We start from the raw sequence: 21,894 nt of genomic DNA on the forward strand, positions 1-21,894 counted from the left end.
TGTGGGGAGAGACACTGTGCCCAGTCTGTTCCTAGAGAAGATGGATGGCCCTGGAGGACAGAATCAGGGCCGAGGGCCAGGGCTCTACAACTTGGAACCCTTGTCCCAGTCCAGGGCCTGAAACCCCACTGCTAGCAGTACTTTTCCTTTATGTGAAGTCTCTTTCTTTCCTTGAGCACCTGAGAGGCCTGGGGAGCGCATCTTAGGATGAATGTGTCTGTGGGAGGCTTTTCAGGGAAAGAGTCGGTGGAGGCGAGCCACCCAGCCTACTCACCTAACAGACACTTCCTGAGCATCTTCTTGGCCCACATAAATGGGCTGGGAGTGTCTGGCTTACTGCTGAATGCTCAGCCCCAGGCCAGCCCTGGGGAGGTGCTTATTCAGTGTCCTGTGCATGAATGGAGGCCTGTGGCACAGCATCTGTCCTCAGGAAGCTAAGGCTCCAGAAAATGGAGTTGGACCACCTCAGGTAAAACCCAGAGGACACTGGGCAGACCTGTGAGCACTACTGGGTATATAACAAAGTGATAAGTTCTTGCTGTGACTGGCTTGTGGGATCTGTGCCACACAAGCCCAAGAGGCCCTATGGCTGAGGGAACCAAGGTCTGAGAGGTCAGGGACTTGTCCAAGGCTATGCAGTAAGGTTCTAGTTAATTAAGAGTTAGGCCCCCAGGTGACAGGGGTAGCATCTGAAACTGCTCCCTCTGGGATCCTGGTGGATCCAGCTGCTAGGCAGTGACGTGGTGGGCAGACCCTGGATTACCTGCAGATAGGCCCAGAGCCAACTCCAGGAACAAGGTGGTACCACCAGTTCCCTCCATGGAGCAGGCCATCCCATCTGTGAAGAAGGCTGGGTGAGCTGTGCCTACCACAAAAGTCTCTCTGACTCCTGGGCCTTTGCTTTCAGCTGCCCCCAACCTCCATCTGCCTGGAATGTTTTGCCCTACCTGGATAACTCCAAGTTCTGGTTCGGGGCCTTGGTCGGAGGGCAGGGCCTCCATGAAACCCTGCCCTAGAGCCTCAGTGTGGGTTGGGCACGGTTCCCTGGGTTCCATGAGCTTGCTGAAGCCAGTGCTCACGTGCTCAGAGGACCTCGTGGGGGCAGGCCCTGTGCAGCACACGGTCAATGGAGTGGAGGCCAGAGGAGCCCAAGACTTTCATCCTTCCTAACTCTGGTTGCTGGTGTCCCCTAAGCGCCCCCTCCGCAGCCCAGGCCCACACTCACGTTGCGGAACTCTCGGAAGGGCACGAACTGCACGATGTCACGGGCTGCCTCCTCCCCGGTGTGCGAGCGCAGTGTGCGGCTGTCCCCGTCCAGGAACTCCATGGCGGCGAAGTCAGCGTTGCCCACGCCCACGATGATGATGGACATGGGCAGCTTGGAAGCCTGCACCACGGCGTGGCGCGTCTCCTCCATGTCACTGATGACGCCGTCCGTGATGATGAGGAGGATGAAGTACTGCTGCAGGGAGGAGGCAGCCGGGTGCTCTAAGGCCCCTGGTTCCCCCTCCCTTGCCTCCCCCAAATCCTCTGACCCCTGGGAGAAAGGCAGTGCTTCTTCCCCAGCTGTAGCCAAATCCCAGCCCCCGCCGTCAGCACACCACCCCGGCAGGCCTCTCCACGGCTGAACCCTGACCTGGCCCCCGCACACACTGCTCTCTTCCTCATGCCCTGGCTGTGATCTTAGACTCTGCAGCTTGGAGTCAGAGCCCCAAACTCCTGGCCTGGCCCTCTGGTTAGTCTGCCGTGGGACCCTGGGCAACTGACCGATGTCACCATGCCTCGGCTTCGTCATCTGCACGGGGACAGCTGCTGTACCTCTCGGAGAAGACATGCCTGGCCCACAGCAGCCCTCCATGACCGAGAACCGTGTTCCTGGCAGTCAGGTCCATGGCCAGGGAGGGCAGCATGTTGTGGCTGCCTCCGCTCGGACCAGCCTCGCCTTCTCCACTCCACCCACACACAAGATACCCCGTCTGTGTGGCTGGCCCGCCCTCCGGCTAGTGGCCTCGGCTGCTAGTAAGTGGACTAGGGGATCACAGAGCAGACACAGCCTCAAGGCACAAAATCCCTTCCGCTGCCGTCCCTGGGTTGCACAGCCTGTCCCCAGCAGGCAGTCTCAGTGCGGGTCCTGTGTGCTTCCTTTATCAGCAGCGGTGAGCAGCAGAGCCTCAGGGGACGAGCTTCTGGCTAGACTTCAACAACCAGGTACAGGGTGTGGTGTTGGTTTTTACCGTTACACTACATATGGCGAGTGGTAACTTCTCACTCACGGTGGGCTGTACTGTTTCCTTAGAAAATTACTTAAAATACTGAATAATTAGCATGGGCATGCATGGCCACAGCATGAACTGTGACCAGGACAGGCTGGGCACATGAGGTTCGAGAAGGATCCCTGAATGATCTGGGCAGAGGCCCCAGGATACTAAGCAGGCTGAAATTCACCTAGTGTGAACTCAGCACTGTGCTTAGCACCCTCTGGCCCCTTTATGAGGAACCTGGTTTTGCCCATCTGTAAAATAAACAGAACATCCCTACATGGCCCTACTACTCTTTGAGGCTTTTGCCTTCTAGTCTGATCTTCTGGCTCTCAGGAGAAGAGAGAAGGGCCCAGGCTAGTCCAGGTCATGGAGGGCAGAACCAAGCCAGACCCCAAATCAATGCCTGGCCACCTCCTTACCCAGAAAAGCCATCTGCTCCCTGGAAAACATACAGAGGCTACAAGTGCCCCCTGGGATGCCCTGCTGTCCTGCCTGTCCCCACGCACAGCCCTCGAAGGAGTGAGCGAGCCACTCAGAGGTGTTGACCCACCATCTAAACCCTCTACGCCCAGCAGGCGCAGCAGTGCAGCACCTGCACTGTGCCTTTAAGAGACGGAGCCCTTGGCGCTGGGGATACCTGTTGCTATGGAGATGGCAGCCTGCATCCCTGCAGTGGAGGGCAGCAGCTGTCAGCACCCCCATCCCTGTGGTTGCGGGGGGGGGGGGGGGGGGGGAGGGGCTTCTGAGCCCATCTACACCCTTGTCCCCCGCCCAGCCCAACATCATTCTAGCACCCCTTCCCTAAGTGGCCCTCGAGTAACTCCACTTCCATCCTGCCAGAAATAGTCCAGGGCAAGATTTCTGGGGCACCTAAGCTGTCTGGAGAGAAGATGAGGAGGGAGAATGCCTGGCCTTCATCAGCAGGTTCACCACTCGGGGTGGGGTTGGCCTCCCACCCTCCTCCCCACCCAGCCCTCAGCTTTCTCCTCTCACTCAGTCACATGTCTGTACTATGAGATGGGAGCCTCAGGCCTTGGATCCTTCTTCCCAAGGAGGTGGGCACAGACAGTGTCTGGGTTCCCACAGGACCATGACCACCACCTGACGGGGTAAGACCGTCCATGCTAATGCATGGCAGTGCACAGACCCTCCCCGGACATCCTTACGCTGTGAATCTGCTCCAGAGCTGAGGAAAGGCGCTAATCAGCGGTTCAGTGGCATGCTGGAAACTGGTACAGTCTTGATCCAAACTCAAGGCTGGCCGACTCCAAAGCTGGGGCTCTTTCCACAGCGTCCCCGCCACCCCAACCCCCCGTTTTGGTGGCCTGGCCTCGCCAGTAATGGGCCCCAGCTGGGAGGAGCTTTCTGCATCCTCTCTCCCCACATCCCACTGTGAAGTGGGCTCACTGTCTAGGATAGTGGCCCAGGGAAGAGCCAGAGCCATGGCACCAGACATTAACCCTCACTCCCGTGCGCCAGCTAGCCACAATACCCACAGCCACGTGCCTGATCTCAGCTTCTGCCCAGCTGGGCCAGCCTTGGCAAGGGACCTGCAGCTAACATGTCCCGTGCTTCTCACGCACCCCAGGTGGAGCCAAGGTTGTCTGGGAGCCTCTATGCTCCACTACAACGCCAGGGTCTACAGCTGCACCCCCCCAAACAAATGGGAGGGGGCCGTAGACAAGAAGAAGGAGGGGCAGAACTGGGCAGGAGTAGGCGGGAAAGGGCTCTGCTGTCACTGCAGACAACCCTGGTATCCCTTACTGCACCCCCCCCCCGCAAGCTTTCCCACCTCCGTGCCCTTCCTGTGCCCTTCCTCCTGCCTGGTATACCCTTCCAGTCACAGCTCTTAGACACAACTGAGCATCTACACCTTCTGTCCCAAGCAGGTTGAAGGCCCTCCCCAGCCCGTAGCTCCACTTCCCCTGCCAGCATTACCCCTGGGGGAGGTCTCCTCTGCACCCTCTTCCACATGTCTCAGGTCTGGCACCTTGTCCCTGCCCCAGAAACACAGCCAGTCACTGTCCGGTCCAACCACAAAGCAAAGCACCCAACAGTTCAAGGATGGAGTAGCTTTTGCCTTTACCCAGAGGTTCTTCAGGCTCCTGGGACTATAAATAGCCATTTCCCCTAAAGCATTTAATACATAATCATATCTGTAAGAAACCAACCCACAACAGTTCTAGGCAGAGTCTGGGGAAGCTGCTCCCTGGCTTATTTCTGGAAGTTGGCTGCCAAAGACCCTTAGGGTGGGGGGGAATTCCCCAGGGTCCTGAGTCCCAGCTCACCCTCCACTAGGATACCAGATACCTAGGTAGCCAACCAGCAACGAGCTATGGATGGCGAGACCCAGGGCTTCTGGGCAGAGGGAAGGAAGAGGGTCCTCTAGCCCTTTCTGAACCTCTTCATACCCTCAATGGCCTCCCATGGCCCTCAAGAGAAAATCCAGGTTCCTCACTGCCTTCCAAGGCCCTGTGGTAGCTGGCTCTCCCCTACCCCTTCTCCCCGCTCCTCCAGTTAGATCCAAAACACCATGCCTCCTGGGCTTTGCCTATGCTATTCCCTCTGCCTGGGGCACTCCATAGCACACGCACGCACGCTTTTTATGTAGCTAACTCTTAAGTATCCTCCACGTCTCAACCTGGACATCTCCCTTCCAAGGTGCCTTCCCTGAGCCCGCTGGGTTAGGTGCCACTGTGAGGCCAGGCCTCTGTCAGCCCAGGTGTGATGGCCGTGCCTCACAGCGGCTGCTTACCAGACAGACCCCACCACGCACCATCCCCTCCGCCCCAGACTACAGGCTCTGGGAGGGCAGAGGCCGCGCATCACGGTCTCCCTTATGCCACACAGAAACCTGCTCTGGAAAAACGGGCTGTGTGTGTGAATGGGAGAGCGAAGCCTCCCACTACATGCTCTCAAGTGTCTGTCCGTGGGCGTGCACGCGTGTGCATGTGTCTTGGGCCAGGGAAGGTGATGCCCCACCCAGTGTTGCCGCCTCACAGCCGCTGTATATAAGTAGCACTTACTGCACAGATTATTTCCGTCTGCCTCGGGTCTAACCGTGCTCGGTGTCAGCCAGAGGAGTCCCCAGAAGGTCCGGCCACCCACAGTCCTCGAGTGCTTGCTGTGTGCCAGGCACCGTGCTGAGCAATTCACGTGCCAATCTGGTTGAATCCTCAGTGTTTCTAGCAGCAGCTCCTGTTCCAGCACCTCCACGGTGCAGGTGAGGAAACGGGCTCAGAGAGCTTCAGCAAGCTGCCGTGGGTCACACAGCCAGGCAGAGGAGGAGCTGGGGTCTGAACGGGTTCAATGGGGCCCAGGGGCTCGATGCTGAACTGCCAGGCAGTGCAACCTCTGGTGTGTGGGTACATGCGGGCTAGAGATGGGCCAGAGGTGGAGAAGCGTTCCTGTGACATCAGGGTGAGAGAGGCTCAGAGCCTCTCCAGGCCCACTCCCACTGGGAGATGGCCCACGTCACACAAGGTAGGGGGCACTGCTTCTGGAGGCTGAGGGTGCCCAGAGAAGGCTGCCTTCCCAGGTTGGAAGGACTGGGTCATAACCCAAGAGGCTGGGGCACTGAGAGCTCCGGACCCTTGCCTCAAGACCACCAGGGAGCTGCCTCAAAGGGGCTGGGGTGCTGAGCAGATAAAGACTAGGCAGAGAAAGGGCAAGTTCCCCGCTCTGGGGAGGCCTTAGCAGTTGTTCTTCGGGAAAACCAGGAGCCCCTTCCTGGCCCTCCCCAGCGTCCCAGCCCCCTGCCCACCTAGGATCCAGCCAGCCCAGGCCCCTTTCTCTCCGGAGCACACCTCCCGCGCCTTCCTACCCTGGCTCTGCCTGGCAAGGACACCGGCTTCCTTCCTGCTCCCAGACCACGGTTCTTCCTTCTCAACAAGAAGGCAGGCCCTTTCTCCCTGCCCTTTCTCAGCTGGTGGAAAACAGCCTGGCTGACAGACCACAGGCATCTAAGCAGTGTGAGCCCAAGGGCTGCCTCTCCAACTACTTCCAGCCCTGCGCCCCCAGGAATCAAAAACCAGCCCCTCCTGGGCCTTCCCTGGTTGCTGTCCCACTCAGGTGGCCCCAGAGCCTCAGCACCCATGGGGGCTTTACTTCCCCCTTTCATAAAGGAAATCGGCTGGGAGCAGGAAGGGGCTTGTCTCCAGGTGGCTGGCGCTACAGCAGCTCCTGGCACCGGAGGCTGAAGAGACAGGATCACCTTCCTTTGCCCCCACCCTTGCCAGTGACCTCCTTCCCACTGGCCCCGGCCTCTGTGGTCTGCTGGGCCTGTTCTTCCTCCCCCTCCAAGGCACTCTGGGTGCAGGGGCTGTGTGAGCCTGTTTCACCCGAACACCTCAGAGTAGGTCTTAACCAGTCCCACCGTATGAACAACGGAACAGAGGCTTGGGGAGGTTATGTGCTTTGCCCAAGTTACACCAAGGAAGCAGTGGGGACAGGATCCAAATCCTGGCAGCCTAACCAAAGAGGTCCCTTCTGCCTCCCAAACAACTAGACCGTGTCCTGCTGTCCTGTCCTCACCAGTTTAGTCTGGGTGTCCCCTTCTCTCTCGTAACCTCCCCTTCACCTCCTCCATCTTGGCCACCACTCCCAGAAGCCAACCTCCGGCTCCCCAGGAACCAGGGAGGTGTCTCACTCCACTGGTGGGCCCAACAGGACCAAGTCCTTTTCCCTTTGGGCGAGGCCCTGGCTGAGTCCCCTCCTCCTGCCTACCGAGCCTTACGCGGCACACCGTCCAGGGCGGGGTTGACCAATTCATCCATCCCCAGGCGCGCTGAGTGCCAGCCACAGGCCAAGTGATGGCAAACACACAGGGCCAGACCGTGGCCCACAGGGTCAGCTTTAGGGATGCTGGGAAGTCTCTTGGTTCCCAGGTGTCCTGGGACTAACGAATACCCCCTGCCCTGGGGAGACACCTCCCACTGATCACAGCCCCGTGTCCTGCTAAGCACAAATGGAATCAGTGTGTCTTTTTCAAGGCTGTGCTCCAGAAAGCCAGGACCAATCACGTTGAGCTTGGTTCAATCCCCTTATCATACCCACCCGCAGGTAAACTGAGACAGAGAAGTCTGACTCTCCAGCTCACCAGCCCCCTGGCGGGGGTGGGAGTGGGGGTGGGTAGGCAGAGTAGGGCGGACCTCAGCCTGGGGCCAGCCCTCTCCTGCACATCCACGGCTGCGGCTCCCTACTCACCGTGGCTGTCTGCTGCTGAGTGGCCTGGGCTGCAAACCGCGCCACGTGGTTGACGATGGGAGAGAAGTTGGTGGGACCATAGAAGCGGATGTGGGGCAGGCAAGCTGAGTATGCCTGGGCAATGCCATCCACACCTGCCTCGGAGAAAAGACTGCATGAGCCTGGTCCCCCCTTCAACCCTTCACCCACCCTCATCCTATTTGCAGACCCTCCCTCTACTTTATGCTTGCCCCAAATGCCCCTACAGTGGCCAGCGTGGGTCCCATGAGACCACATGCTCCCAGAGGGCAGGGCCAAGATGCCATAAAGCGAAGAGCCCTGAATATGGAGTCACACAGATCTGAGTTCGAATCCTGCCTTCGCCACTACTTAGCTGTGGGACCTGAGGCAAGCTGTTTAATCTTTCTGAGCCTGTTTCCTTGACTGGCAATGGGACTGATAATCTTCCCTCTTGGGCAGCTGGCCAGAGGGGGGGCTCAGCAGGCTCTTCCCAGAGAAGGGACTTGGCAGCTAGCCATCTTGAGCTCCATTCTGGACATGCTACGGATTTTGTCGGTTGTTCACGGTGGGTCGGCTCGGGGGGTGGTGTGGACAGAGATGCTTACACAGCCCCTGCACATAGTAGGTGCTCTGTAAACGGCCACCATTATAAGAAGAATATACCACAGCCTTGTGGTCCTGTCCCAGGGACCTCTGGCTGGGGAAGAAGCTGATCAACCTGATTTTGGACAAAGTCTCTGGAGACCTGCCCCAAACCAGACGAAGCCCAGGAGTAATAGAGGCTACATTTCTGGCCAACAGACGCCAGGGCTTCTGAATCACAGCATCGTTCTCAAGTTGGTGACTTGATGCATTTCCCTTCCAAGTACAAACGAGGCCCAGCTTTGGGAATCCCCAGGGAAGGCAGATGCTATATCCAAGCCAAATCATAGGCTGGTAGGGGTGCCCGGGTGGCTCAGTCGTTAAGCGTCTGCCTTCACCTCAGGTAATGATTCCAGGGTCCTGGGATCGAGCCCTGCATCGGGCTCCCCGCTCAGCAGAAGCCTGCTTCTCCCTCTCCCACTCTCCCTACTGGTGTTCCCTCTCTCACTGTTTCTGTCAAACAAATCAATAAAAATCTTAAAAAAAAAAAAATCCTAGGCTGGAAGGTCTCATGATGGCAGCACCCTCTTCCATATCCACCTGGAGCCCCCTTCCTCCTCCAAGTTTCTTAACTGATTCTGGAGTCTCTGAAATCCTCTGAGACCGAGGGGGCAGGGTGAGCACAGACACCATGTTCACTGCCTGCCCCTTTCTGCCCCCACTCCCACACCGGCAACCCTCTGTCCTAAAGTGCCAAAGCACCTGGTGGAAGGCAAAGGGAGCAGGGAGGGGCAGACCTGGGCTCTTCCAGCAAGGCTGGAAGAGCGGTTGGAGGTATAGAATTTGTTGCCCTTACCTCCTCCTGTTCTACACAGGGCTTCCTGTCAACGCTTGTCTTACCTGACCAACCCAGTGAGGTGAACTAAGCAGGTATCACACTCCCTGGGGAGTGTGATCTCTCCAAGGTCACACAGCTAGGAAAGGGTCCAGGACCACCTGACTCCAACCTCCAGCTCTTCCCTATCTGTCATTATGAGCAAGCATGAGGGGAGGGGGATGGGAGAAAAAGAAAAAACCTATACTCTGCCCCTCCCTCCTCCCAGGGCAGGTGCAGGTGGGTTTGGCACTCACCTGAGCAGAAGGGGTTGGTGGGGTTGAAGTTGATGGCAAACTCATGGGAGACCTGAAATGTAGAGAAAATGCTGGGCTGGCAGCCTTCTGGCCCTGGGTCTGGGACCCGGGCCCACCCACAGCCCGGCCAAGGCTCCCTCTGAGGGCACCTGGCTTTTCACATCCCATCCCCACCCCAGGTCAAGGCTATTGATCCCCCCTCAACATCTGCTTTCACCTGCACAGCTGGGGCTGAGCCACACAGAAAGGACTGACTACTCTCCCCCCATAATGGGTGCACATCTCTCCAATCTCTTGCAGGGGGTGGTCAGCACTGCCTATGCCTCCCCACCCCACTAAGAGTCTCAGAATGGGCCAGAGAAACCTCTGGGGGCATCCAGGTGGGTGCACTTGGACGGCCCCTTGGTCGCACCTATCACTTAAGTTTCACTTCTTGGGCCCCACCGGCTTTCCCCAACGTCACGGTCACCATGAGAGCTAGCAAAAGAGCCGGCATTACGCCAGCGAGCCCAACCAGGGATTAGCAGACAACCTGCTCAGCGGGACTGGGGATCAGGAGGCATCCTGGGGCAGGGGACACAGAGGGCTCGCTCAGCTCCCCTGGGTGCCCATCCTGTTTCTCTGCCTCCAGCCCCAGACCCCAGCGCTGTGGATCATCCTGCAAGAGCCCCGATCCCGGAACACAGAGGAACACTAATCAGACACTGTTCCGGGCCACAGTAAGACTGTGGTGGTTGCAGAACCTGGGGCCTTGGGGGGCCACAGCTCAGCTGGAGGCCTCCCCACTCTTCCTCCCGCTGCTGTCTCAGGCTCACCCAGCCCCCCTCCAGACTGCACACCACACCCCACGTTCAGAGCTCTGCAGGCATCCCCTCGCTCCTGGCCATGACTCAGTGGGGAGAGGTCTCTTACTACCCCATTTCCAGCTGATGACGCGGGACGCAGAATGGTCTAGAATGTTCCCAGGGTCTCACATTTACTGAAAGACAACGTTGGGACCAGAACCGAGGTCGGGCTGCCTCCTGAGCCCATGTTCCAGGAACCCACTAACCTCACAAAGCGTTCCTCTCCGTAGGAGGGCAGACAGTGACGCCATCTTGCTTGCGCCTGCGCAATGCCCTCCCTCGGGGGCTGCGTATTCTGGGCCTGTTCTGGGCGGGTGAGGTTAATGTGTGCCCACGGGGGAGGGCGGAGGGCTTGTTCTGATCTCAAGTGGTGCACAGAAGGCGCTACTTGAGCTAAGCAGTAGAGATGGCGGCCGCACAGGCGGCCCTACTTTAGATCACCAACCTCGGGCCTCACCACCATGCCCCTTGCTCTCTAAAAGCTGTGGTTGGAGGTCCCGCCTGGCTGGGGGAGGGCTGCAGGCCGCCTGGAGAGCCGGCCCCCCAGTAAGCTACCCCGGATTAAACTGTGTCAACAGTATGGAGCGGCTTCCATCGTTTCTTGGTCTGAAAGTGCCTTCTCAGACTGGAGGATATTTACTGATCCTCCTCTGTCTTCTCACACTCTCCCATGGGTTTTAAATTAGGAAGATGAAGAGGTCTAAGGAATATCTACCAGGTGGGGGCTTTAGTCTGGGCGCAAACCCTCCCAGACGTTACCATGTGCGTGCTGGAAGGCCCCACCAAGCCCAGTGTGCCCATTTCACAAGTAAACAGGCCCAGAGAGGGAAAGCCAGGTGCCAAGGTCACACAGCAGAAAAGGCCTAAGACCTGAGCCCCCCATGCCTAGAGAGGGAGTTGGGAATCTTGGCCTTTGCGGAGCCCTCCTGGGCCAAGAGGGGTGGAACTCAGCATGGGGAGTTCACCCCAGCAGGACCCGAGGGGTGGTGGGTGGCCTGAGGAGAAGACCCTTCCCTGTTTGGGGGAAGAGCCTTCTTTGCTCCCTCAGTCCTAAGAGCTGGCATGGAGCCAGTCCCCTGATGTCCCTCTTGGGTCTTCCCCTTGTTCTGGGGCCCCCTTCACCCTGTCCCCTGTCTCTGGGCTCCAGCTGTGGGGGCTGGAGGTCCTCATTGCCATGGCAACCTGATGAGCCTCTATAGAGACTAAGAGGGGGGCTCGTATGGAGGGGTTGAGAGAGGAAAATGGTTGCCAAGGAAACCAGCCTTCCTGGGCCAATGACTTCCCACAAAATCAGATTTTCTGAGATTTTAGAGACCAAGGGGGGAAAGTCCCCTCCTGATAAGGATGGAGTAATATTCTGCTTTCTGGGCCACTGAACCTCTTCATTCCTCACTCCTCCCCCTTCCCCTTTCTTTGCAGAGAGGCCTGGTGGTCCAAGTGGATGGGGCTGTGAAGGTCACACATCCAGCCCAGAGGCCCCTCAGGTCACCTCCTCCAGCAGCTCCACTTCACAGGTAGAAAAACTGAGGCTCAGAAGGGGTCAGGGAATGCCCAGGTGACACCAGTGAGCCACAGTAGAGCCAGGCTCCGATCTGGGAGACAGGTGCATGCCCCTACAGCAGTCCAGCCCCCCACCCCCCATGCTTACTTCCCTGGTTTGCCTGAGAAAGGTCAGTAAACAGGACAAGTTTCCTGGAGGCCCTAAACCAGATTACGGGCCCCTGGGGACCTGCTGGCCACAGGTCTTTGTTCTGGGACTCCCTGCTGCCTTCTGACAATCAGTGCTTCTGTTCACCCAGCCTGGGCCCTGGTCAGTGGGTTACTTAAAACGCTGCTCCCTGTGGCCCCATCCGGGGGGCAGGGCATGAGAATGGGAGCTGAAGGGATCCCAGAGGGACAGTCTCAGTTATCCCAGCCTTACAGCAGGGAGGGACACAGCCTGGGCTCTTCCCCATCCCAGCCCTTTCCTCCCACCTGACCCCTCTCTTCATTTGACCAACTGTGGCTCATTCTGAACATCCAGGCTTCATGTCATCTCCTCAGGAAAGGCTTTCTGAGTCCCTCAGTTGCAGACCAGGACAGGAGTCCTTTGTGGGTACCCCCGGCCCAGCCCCAGGGAGGAACAAAGGTCCCAAGGGCAAGCGGCTGATTCGCAAGTTCCTTCCAGCTTCCTATCCCCAGAGGACCAACACCTCTGTCTCCTCAGGCTGCTAGGCCCCAGATTCACTGTCAACAAACAAGGACACACCCAGCGTGTGCCAAGAGCTGGGACACAGACAGAAGGAAACCAGGGGCTCTCCCAGACGGTTAAGCTCTGGAGGGAGATGACAAATAAGCAAACCCACACGTACAGAAGTGACCATCAAGTTCTGTGAGGACAGGGACAAGAGAAGGGGCTGCCCATGAACTCCCTCAGGGAAGGCCTCCCAGAGGGAATGCCCTCTTGGCCTTTAGTGAAAAGGAGCAACAGGCCAGCGGAAGGCCATGTGCAAAGGCCCTGAGGTGGGAATGAACGGAAAAAAAGGCTCAAGTGGCGGGAGCCAGGCAAGTTAGAACAGGAGGGAGGTGAAGTGCTGACAGGGGAGGTGGGATGCAGCATCTGTCCTCACGCAGCCTGGTTGTGGCAACCCTCCTGGCACCACTGGGCACTCCAGCCTGGACAAGCCCTGAGCCTCCCCAGAGTTGCCCTGTGACATTTCCAAGGAGGCTTTTGAGTGAGAAAACATCTCATTCAACCAGAGTTCTTTCAAAGCTGGCTGGTGTCTTAGCAACGGGCTCCTGCGGGGCCTTGCCGGGCCTGGCCCCACCAGCCTGCCCCGCCCCCAATGCCATCGCTATCTGCCCAGAGGCCCGGCTTTGGTCCTGCAGGATCCTGTCCCCCACCATACAATGGCCAGTAGGCCACACAGCCACTCCCTGAAATCTGAGGTGAAGATTGTCCTCCCCCAGGGAGGATGGGAGGGAAAAGCTCACTCTGGAAAACAGCATGGGGCACAGCAGGGCAGACAAGAGGGGGCACCAGCTGAGACACTCCGGCATAGGAGCCTGGTGTGCCCATCCCCAGGCTTCTCACTGGAGAGGCAGCAGATTCTGAGAATAAACTTAAGGGTCCATTTGCCCAGCTGGAATTAAACATGGCCTTAGGCAAGTCACCTGAGCCTCTGTTTTTCCGGCTGTGGAATGGACAGGACTCCTCTTCATCTCTCCATCCCGCCTATCCTCACCCCAGCCAGTCCCCACTCAGCAGCGGGTCTGCAAAATGCCAGCCGGCTGAGAACACCCCACACAGACCCCGCAGGGGCCACCCACTGCTATTTAGCATGCGTTTGAGGCCCTGCACAGCCTCCCACCCCGCTAGTCATGGCTCTCTCCATCTTCCACAGAGAGTCCATCACGCCCACCTTTGCTGTTCCTCCACCTCGTCCTGCCCCTCTTCCTCCCAGGCTCCGCACGGGTTCCCTCTGCTCTGAACACCCTCCCTGCTCCATCACCACCTCTAGTCATTCTGCAAACTCCTCCTTCCCTTCCCCTAGACCCTGCCTCCTCCAGGAAGCCTTCCCTGCTACCCCCAGGCCAGGTTGGGGCCCTCCTCTGGGCTCCTCCCAGGCCCATGCTGCCCCATCTCAGCACTGATGACCCTGTCTGTCTTTGGAGCTGCCACACAGAATATAGGATGCCCCATTATGTGTGAATTCCAGATAAGCAATGGGTGACTTTTTAATATCCCAGGCAATACTTAGGACATACTTATATTTGAGAAGTTTATCTGAAATTCAAACTTCACTGGGTGTCCTAGACTTTTGTTTGCCAGATCCGGCATCCTACTTGTTTTTCCCACCTGACCTGAATACCAGGGGACAGAGGCCATAACTGTTCCGCTCATTCTTCCAGCCCCCGTGCCTGCGTGAAGTTCAGGCTGGGTCGTGAGTGTAGGTTGGCGGTAAATCCAGAGAAGGCAGGGAGACTGGGTCCCCAGCCCCTTCCAAAGCAGATCCAAGAGAGGTCATACAGACAAATCCCACCTTGACCAAAAGGAAACAGTCCAGCTCCACTCACCTTCCAGTCTGGGGGTAACTGGGCTCCAAAGCCCAGAGCCGGAAACATCTTATCACTAATCAGAGAGAAGAGAAGAAAACCACTAAGAGACAGCAGGACAGAGGCCTTACCCGCCCACACTCACCCCTCCCAGCCCCCACCCAGGGCTGGGCCCCCTCCTCCTGGCACACCTCCAAGGACAGAAGGAAAAAGCTCACCACTTCTAGAAAGAGCTCTGCTGCCATGATCTACCAAGATCACACCCACCTGCAAGTACCGGATGGGGCTTGACCCAACCTACACCTGCGGCAGACATGACTCATCAATCACAGCACTTCTAACAAGTGGACCTGGGTGAGGCTTCTAGATCCTTCTCACACCGGGACCTCGGGCATCCACCACACCACAGTCATTATGGAAATGTACTGCCTGTCTCTGAACCTTCCTTTTGTGGCTGGGGAAAATTCTGAGAACCCTAGCTTAGCTTCAAGGCCCTTCATGATGCAGCCCTAGGACCTACTCTCACGTGCTTCCCCTTCCCCTCCCTTACACCCCACTGCCCCAGTCCTGGCCACAGACCACTAGCTGTGCCCCATACATACAGGGCACTCTCCCGCTCTAATTTCAATCAGGTTGTGCCCCCCTCTTGAACTACTTGTCTGTAACAAACTCCTACTCATCCTTCAAGGCCCAATTCCAATGGCACCTTCTCTCTGTGGGTTTTCCTGAGACCTGAGAATCCCTCTCTCTCTGGTGCCCCTACAGCTCCTACCTTACAGGTAAGCTAGTCTCTCAAAACTCCAGTGACTTTTCCCATCTTCCTCCTTGAGTGGGAACTCCTGAGGGCGGGGATCATGTCTCACCTGTTCATTCACTCAAGGTGGATACTAAGCAATCCCCTGGCTGTTGTTTGAGAACAAACTGCCAGGGGCTAGGACAGACACAGGGTGACCAGTGAGGAGCTACGGAAGTGATCTGGACAAGAGGGGATGGTGGTCTGAACAGGTTGGTAGTGGTGGTGGTGGGAGAAGGGGTTAGATTGGAGTGTTTTGAAAGATTTGTGGAAAGAACAATGGGGGAGATGAGGGAAGGAAAAAGCGAAGGGTTTTGGGTGAGAGATGGTGGCTCTCACTGAGATTGGGAAGAGCATCAGAGGGGTAGGGCTGGGGAAGGTGCCCAGCGCTCACTTAGGCCTTCCTTCCTAAGTCTGAATGCCCACGAGAAGGCTCGGTGAAGGGACTGAGAGGGCAGGTGGATACAAGGGACTCCAAAGGGGCAACAGCAAACTCCTCCACCCAACTGTGTAGATGGGGACTTTCACCTCCCTTGCCCTATGTGCTATACCTCTCTTAATGTGGCCAGGGATCACAGTAACCACCCCCCCACACAACCGCCTTAGGCCCTGGGAGTCAGACCCTGGTCCTCAGGCTTCCTCTCTCAAGGAGGCCAAGTGCATGCAGGATTCCTGAGCCTATTGTTTCTGCCAAATCTCTGGTACTTGTACCTTCCTCTTAGTGTCCTGTGTTTCAGTCTCCTGATCCTTCCACCCTCCAGCCTCCAGCCTGGAGGTCCCAGCAAGCACCAGCTGTGGCAATGATGCCATCCCCTTCAAGTGACTTTTGATTCTCCAAGGCCAAACCCCCTACACAGCTTTCCTTCACTGACTTTCCACTGTCCCCTCTACCCCGACCTCGCACATTAACCCAAAGATCTCCAGGAAGCATGGTCATGGGAAGTGGGCCCATACCTGCTGGCTGCTCCTTCCAAGTTCCCAGCAGGAGTGAAAATATTAGGACATTTGGTGCCAGGCCCAGGAATCAGAATGCCTGGGTACTGGTCTCCCTAATCTGTTTGACTGGATAAATTCTCTAGGCCTGCATCCCAGGCATGCATTTCCCCAGCTCTCGGAAGGAAAAGTTGCAACAACAGCAAACATGTTTCATTCTCTATCTTGATTCCTTTTTTTACTTGCTCTTTGGTGTACCATGTGCAGAAGGATTCCAGTGTGGATCTGGCTCCACAGGGAAGGGATCAACTATCAACTAGCAATGTCTGCCACAGGGGTAGGAAGGGGCAATAAGGCACATATACCATGTGTTGCCAGTCCCAGGTTTGAGGATCTTTGGGTCCCTTCCAGCTCTGACAAGCCAAGCTTCCCAGCTGGATGGAGCTGGAGCTGACCTTCAGAGTCCCTCCTCAAGCTTACCTGTCATAGTCCTGAATGATCTGCCCAACAGCCCAGATGGCCGACAGATACTCATTGGTGCCCATGGGGTTGATATAGTGCAAAGAGGAAGGGTCAAGGGGGTTCCCATTGGAGGCTGTGAAGTCTATCCCAACCTGCAGAGTAGGGGGAAAAGGCCAGAGTGTGGCCAGACACGCCAGCTTCCTATATCATCCCTGGGGAATAGAGGTTGACGGAACATGGGAAGCCACTCATGTCCCTGTGCCAACCCACCCTTCCATAAGGTGGTCTGAAACCTGGCAACTATGTCACTCCTTTGGCTCTAATGCTGTCTGTGCCTCCCTACTGCCCAAGCATGAAGTCTATTACCCTGATGTGATACAAAGTCAACTCACAGTCCCAAATTCCTTTGTTCCCCTCACTGTCACTGCTCCATTTCCATTTCCAGGCCTTTATTCGTGAGGTTCCCTCTACCTAAAGAGCCAGGCCATCCTTTCTCCTCTCTCATTCTCCTCTGTCATTCAGGCCCAGTTCAGCTGTTGCTGTCCCACTGAAGCCTTCCGAGATACCTTACCCCCACCCCAAGCCACCTCCACTTGTCCCTCAGACCCCCAAGGGGCCCTGGGCCCTGGGGCTGCCTGGCAGGCCAGTGCCCATCTCCCCAGATTGGGTGCTCGCTGTAGGCAACACACATGCCCCAAGAGCCAGGTCCAGGGCAAGGCAGACCTTACCAGAGAAGGGGTTCCCTGGGTCTGAGGCTGAGATCTGCTCTCTCAGCCCCCAGGGAACTCCAGCACAGCCCCTGGAAGGCCAGCACAGACGGGCAGGGGTGGGGGCGGAATTTAGGGAGAGGGATGGCCACTTTGGAAGGTGGTCATGTGGGGTGGGTCAGGCACAGAGAGGTGCTCGGTATCCACTTGGTGAACTTTCGAAAATATATGCAGAAGGAACAGAAGGGCCCAGCCTCTCGGAGTGAGAGGGCAGTGGTTGCCCCATAGAGGTCAACAAGGACAATCCCCTGACTCCACAGAGTCGTGCAGAGGACCTCCAGTCCCACGGGATCGAGAGAGGGTGGCGGACAGCGGTAAGGCAAGGTGGGGAGGTAGGCAGCCATGCCCTGACCTGCAGTGAAGCCCGACTCAGGCTCAGCCATTTTGCCCTCTCCTCTGGGCCATACACTCTCATTGCCCTGGGGAAGTCCTTCCTGAAGTTCACCCCAGTCCCTCCTGCTGTGGCCCAAGCCCTCAGGGAGGACCCTCACTGGGCTGAGGGTGGGGGTCCGGGGGTGGCAGGCAGAGCCTTACAGTGAACATGAGCTGGCAGCCTCCTAGGATGTAGTCCAGAAAGGAGTAGTCCCGGTTGATCTGGAAGGAATCAGGGGAGTCAGTGGGTCCCTGGCCTGTATCCGAGGGCTAGCCCTCCACCTGGCCATAGTTCCCAAGAATGACCTTGGGGGAGCTGATTGCTTTGGGGCCTTAAACCTTGGTAGAGTCAAGGAGACCAAGGGAAGACCTGGGCTGATTACAACCAAATGCAGATCTCTCTCTAACAGTCCTCAGTCCTCAGACTCTATCAAGTCCTCAGATCGACCGTGTGGGTGGGTCTCTTTCTCTCTCTCTCTCTCTCTCTCTCTCACACACACACACACGCTCATTCCAGGCAGGGTCCCAGGGTCTAGTGTCCATGGTACCTACCAATTACATGGCAGAGAAAGTCTCAATTTGTTGCTGTTCAGTCCTGAGAGCCCTCTTTAGCCCTGAAGGGCCTCCACCCTGAGTAGGGAAAGACCAGGCCTCCAGGCCGAGGCCTTCTACTATCAAGTGGTAAGATGCTAACACACCCTGCTTGTGTTGATGGTCTTTGCTCCTTTTGGGAAGGATACTGGCCTCCCATCTGGGTGGAGTTATAAGGGGGTTCCTTTCAAAATAAATGTATTTAAGGAAAAATAAAAGAAACCAAGAATGGGATAGGGGGAAAAGGGCTGATCACAAAAAGTAGTAAAGCAGGCAGGTGACAAAAATCATGAAAGGGAACAGGAGTAACAGAAGCTTCAGGAACAAGGACTCCACATCACGATGCTCCCAGCTGCTAGCTTAGTTTTCCCAGGGCACTCTGGCGTCGTGACCTCACTGAGCAAGCGGTTACGGAAGCCCCTGGCAGACCGCATAGTCACCAGACCAGGACACGGAGGCCCTGGGGGTTCGGGGGCCGGCAGCCGTCACGGGGAGGGTGTGGGGACTCGTTGCCCTGGCCTGGGCTACCTGCCCGATCCCAGCAGATGCTGGCTACCCGGCATCCAGGGATGGCCACGACCACCACTGCTGTGAACTTCGCTCCCTTTCCAGGCCTTAGAGGCCCCAGCTGTAGCACAGGAATCACAGCGACCTGACCCCTCGGTGGCTGGGCCCCTGCCGGACGTCCCTCTGCCCCTGGAGGGCCGAACATGCAACGGGCAAGCTGCCAGCATGGGAAGCAGTTACCTTCTAACCAGGAGAGGCTCTTGAAGGTCATCTCATGCCCTCCTGAACCTCACAAGAGACTAACCCTTCACCTTTGCTTTTTACCTTGTTAACATCCCCATTCTACAGATAAGGAGGAGACTGAGGCCCCGAGGGGTGAAGTTCAGAAGATCCCAGGGTTAGGATGTGGCAGAACCAGGATTTGAATCCAGGCCTTGCTGGCTCCATACCCAATGCTCTGTCTATACCTTCTGTGGCGACAGCTCCCTGTATGATCCCCACCCCAAGCCAGGCCCCGGCTTTGGGCCCACCCCGCTGGCTCACCTTGCAGGAACGCAGGATAATGATGCCCGAGTTTTTATAGTTCTTCTTCTTCCTTTGCTTCTTGGGGTTGATGCACTCAAACTCCAGCTGGAAAACAAAAGAGAAAGAGAAGCTCAGCTTGGGGCCTCTCTGGGCGACTGACCCTCTCCTGGGCCCCAGGACCCCCTCCACAGTGCTGACCAGGGGGCATGCTGCCTCCTCCAGGAAGCCTTCCTAGATGTCCACACTCAGAAAGGTTCTGGTGACCTCAGGCTCACACGGAGCTGTGCTTACCTGAGGTAGGAGGCCCTCCATCTGCCCCCCACCCCAGATGTTGACTCATCCACATCACATCCGTTCATACAACCAGAACCATCACCCAGGGCCCAGCTTCTTGCGGTGAGTTAAATGGACATCTATTTCCCACTCTCCCCTCTGCCCCATTTGACAGATGGGGAAACTGAGGCTCAGAAACTGGATGTCTTACTTAAGGTCATACAGCCAGAGTGGTAGGATCTGAGCCCCAGTCTGCCCAATTCTAAGCCTGCGTCCCTCACCCATCTCCTGCTGAGGTTTCAGGGTCACACACAGGGGCCCATCTCACCGGGACGCCATCACGAGCCGCACACATCTGTGACACCGAGGTCTGGAACTCGCCGATGAAGTCATGGCCCCCGTCATTGTCATAGTCGTAGCACATGACCTGGGGTGGGTCCAGTGAGGTCACCCCAGAGCAGCCCCTCAGAGCTGCCTGGGCAAACCCCGTGTCTTTCTTTTGCTGGTCCCTCCCCCTGTTCTCCACCATCTGCCTTGCTGGCCTGGAATGATGCCGTTAGCTCCTGAACTGCCTCCTGCAGGAAGCCTTCCGTGATTGCTGGGAAAAGGAGCACCCCAGCAATGGAGGTTGTACACTCTGGAGCAGGAAGCTTGACTTCGCACATACCTGTCACTCAGCCTCTCATCTGTCTGGGGCTGTGGCCCACCTGCCTTGGTGGGCCATGGCCTGGAGCCCTTCCTAGGGGCATTCCCCAGGGCAACCCTGGACATCTCTCTTGTCTCCCTAGACTGCTGTTTTCCTTGAGATGGGCACAAAAAATCCCAGCTTTCCATCCTCTCTAATCTAGCTGCCACTCCCAGGAAGAAGGCAGGAATTATCACACCCATTCCACTGATGGATAAACTGAGGCCTCGAGAGGGAAGCACTGGCCCAAAGTCTCACAGTAGCAACAGAAGAGCCAGAACTAGGACTCAGGTTTCCTAGTACCCTGTTCAGGGATCCCTGCCCCAGCCTCACTGATTCCCTCTCCCTTATCTGCTCTCACCCACAGTGCCTGGGGACCGAGGTTCCAGAGACCAGTAATCATCATCCACATCATAGTGAAAACCCTTGGTTGCCTGCACACTCGCTGTCTCAGCGGGCAGCACTGCAGCCCTCTGGGGAGAGCTGGGTAGTCAATCTGCTCCTGTTTCAGAGAAGGGCGCACGGAGACAGGGGCCTTGCCCCGATGGCTCAGAGGGTCAGACACGTGTGAGAAGAGAGCCCAGGTCCCCTGCCTCTCCCCCCTACCTAGGTTCTCCACCTTAAGAAGAAAGAGCTTTGCCAAGGCATCTCTAGGAAGTCCAGGAGAGCCTGAGAGGCTGGGGCTGGCGGGGTGGGGCGCAGGGCTCCCTCACCTGGATGGGCTTGTCCATGTCCCCATCACACAGGGACACCAACGGCACAGTGAATGGTTTCCACACAGGGTCCAGCGTGTACTTGATCACCTGCAGCACGGGGAGGGACAAGCGTGAGCGCAGGCCCAGGGCAGCAGAGCTCTGGGCTTGGGCCGGTCCCATGGGGGTGGCAAGGTAGAGAGGCCCATAGCCACGTTCCTGGGCATGGCAGTGAGCAGGGAGGGAGCAAGTCCTTGAGGCACCTTCACGGCTTTTCCTGTTCCCTGTGTGGCAGTGACCTCACAGCCCTGTTCTGAGACCTGGGGTGGTCTCAGACCACAGGCCCCCTGGCTTAGACCCCCCAGAGTCCCGTGCACGCACCTCAGTCCTGTGAACCAGCATCCATTTGCCGTCGTCTCCCGGTTTATAAAACTCAAGAAATGGATCTGACTTTCCGAAGAGGTCCTGCAGGAAGCAGGAGGATGCGGGTGAGGGAGGCACAGCTCTACCGGATTCAGACAGGGCGAGGGGTGGGGGACGCTGCCTCCCCCAACCCCCTGTCAGGGGTGGGAGCCCTGGGCAGTGCCAGCCCCCTGGGGCCAACCGGCTCAGGCAGGAGAACCCATCCCATCCTGGGGTTACCAAAGCCTACGCTCAGAGACACCGAGACCTGGAGCCTACAGGCACTACAACTCAGATGGGGCAGGACTTCAAAAGGGTGGTGGTTCCTAGTGCCCAGGGACGCCCGGGCAGGATGTGATTTTAATTTACTCTAGCGGGAATCTGAAAAACTGAAATTATCCCTGCATGGCACAAAAGGGACAGGAGGTCCTTTATTGATTTATTTATTTATTTATTTGAGAAAGAGAGAAAGCATGAGAGGGGGGAGGGTCAGAGGGAGAAGCAGATTTCCTGCTGAGCAGGGAGCCAGATGCTGGACTTGACCCTAGGACCCTGGGATCATGACCTGAGCCAAAGGCAGTTGCTTAACTGACTGAGCCACCCAGTGCCCGGGATATAATGTCCTTTAAAAATTTATTTATTTAAGTTTAAAAAACGTTTCAGGAGGGGCTCCTGGGTGGCTCAGTCATTAAATGTCTACCTTTGCCTCAGGTCATGATCCCAGGATCCTGGGATTGAGTCCTGCATGGGGCTCCTTGCTCAGCAGGGAGCCTGCTTCTCCCTCTCCCTGTATCCTTCCCCCTGCTTGTGCTCATTCTCAAATAAATAAAAAC

The 21,894-nt window shown here is 57.1% G+C and overlaps 1 protein-coding gene across 3 annotated transcripts in view; it reads right to left on the minus strand.

The window, feature by feature from the left end:
- CPNE2 (copine 2) overlaps window positions 1-21,894 on the minus strand; it is a 44,838-nt gene that overhangs the window by 617 nt on the left and 22,327 nt on the right. For 2 of the 3 annotated variants that reach the window (XM_044256090.1, XM_044256089.1), the window contains 10 exons: window positions 21,041-21,124; window positions 20,681-20,770; window positions 19,611-19,709; window positions 19,028-19,114; window positions 17,549-17,608; window positions 16,266-16,399; window positions 14,081-14,135; window positions 9,180-9,231; window positions 7,467-7,600; window positions 1,226-1,462 (listed from right to left, as the gene is read on the minus strand). In XM_044256090.1, coding sequence (XP_044112025.1) covers window positions 1,226-1,462; window positions 7,467-7,600; window positions 9,180-9,231; window positions 14,081-14,135; window positions 16,266-16,399; window positions 17,549-17,608; window positions 19,028-19,114; window positions 19,611-19,709; window positions 20,681-20,770; window positions 21,041-21,124 — 1,032 coding nt within the window. The remainder of the gene's footprint in view (window positions 1-1,225; window positions 1,463-7,466; window positions 7,601-9,179; window positions 9,232-14,080; window positions 14,136-16,265; window positions 16,400-17,548; window positions 17,609-19,027; window positions 19,115-19,610; window positions 19,710-20,680; window positions 20,771-21,040; window positions 21,125-21,894) is intronic. The other variant, XM_044256088.1, reaches the window with a different exon arrangement.

This window comes from Neovison vison, chromosome 7 (assembly GCF_020171115.1).
Source record: "Neovison vison isolate M4711 chromosome 7, ASM_NN_V1, whole genome shotgun sequence".
NCBI lineage: Eukaryota > Metazoa > Chordata > Mammalia > Carnivora > Mustelidae > Neogale > Neogale vison.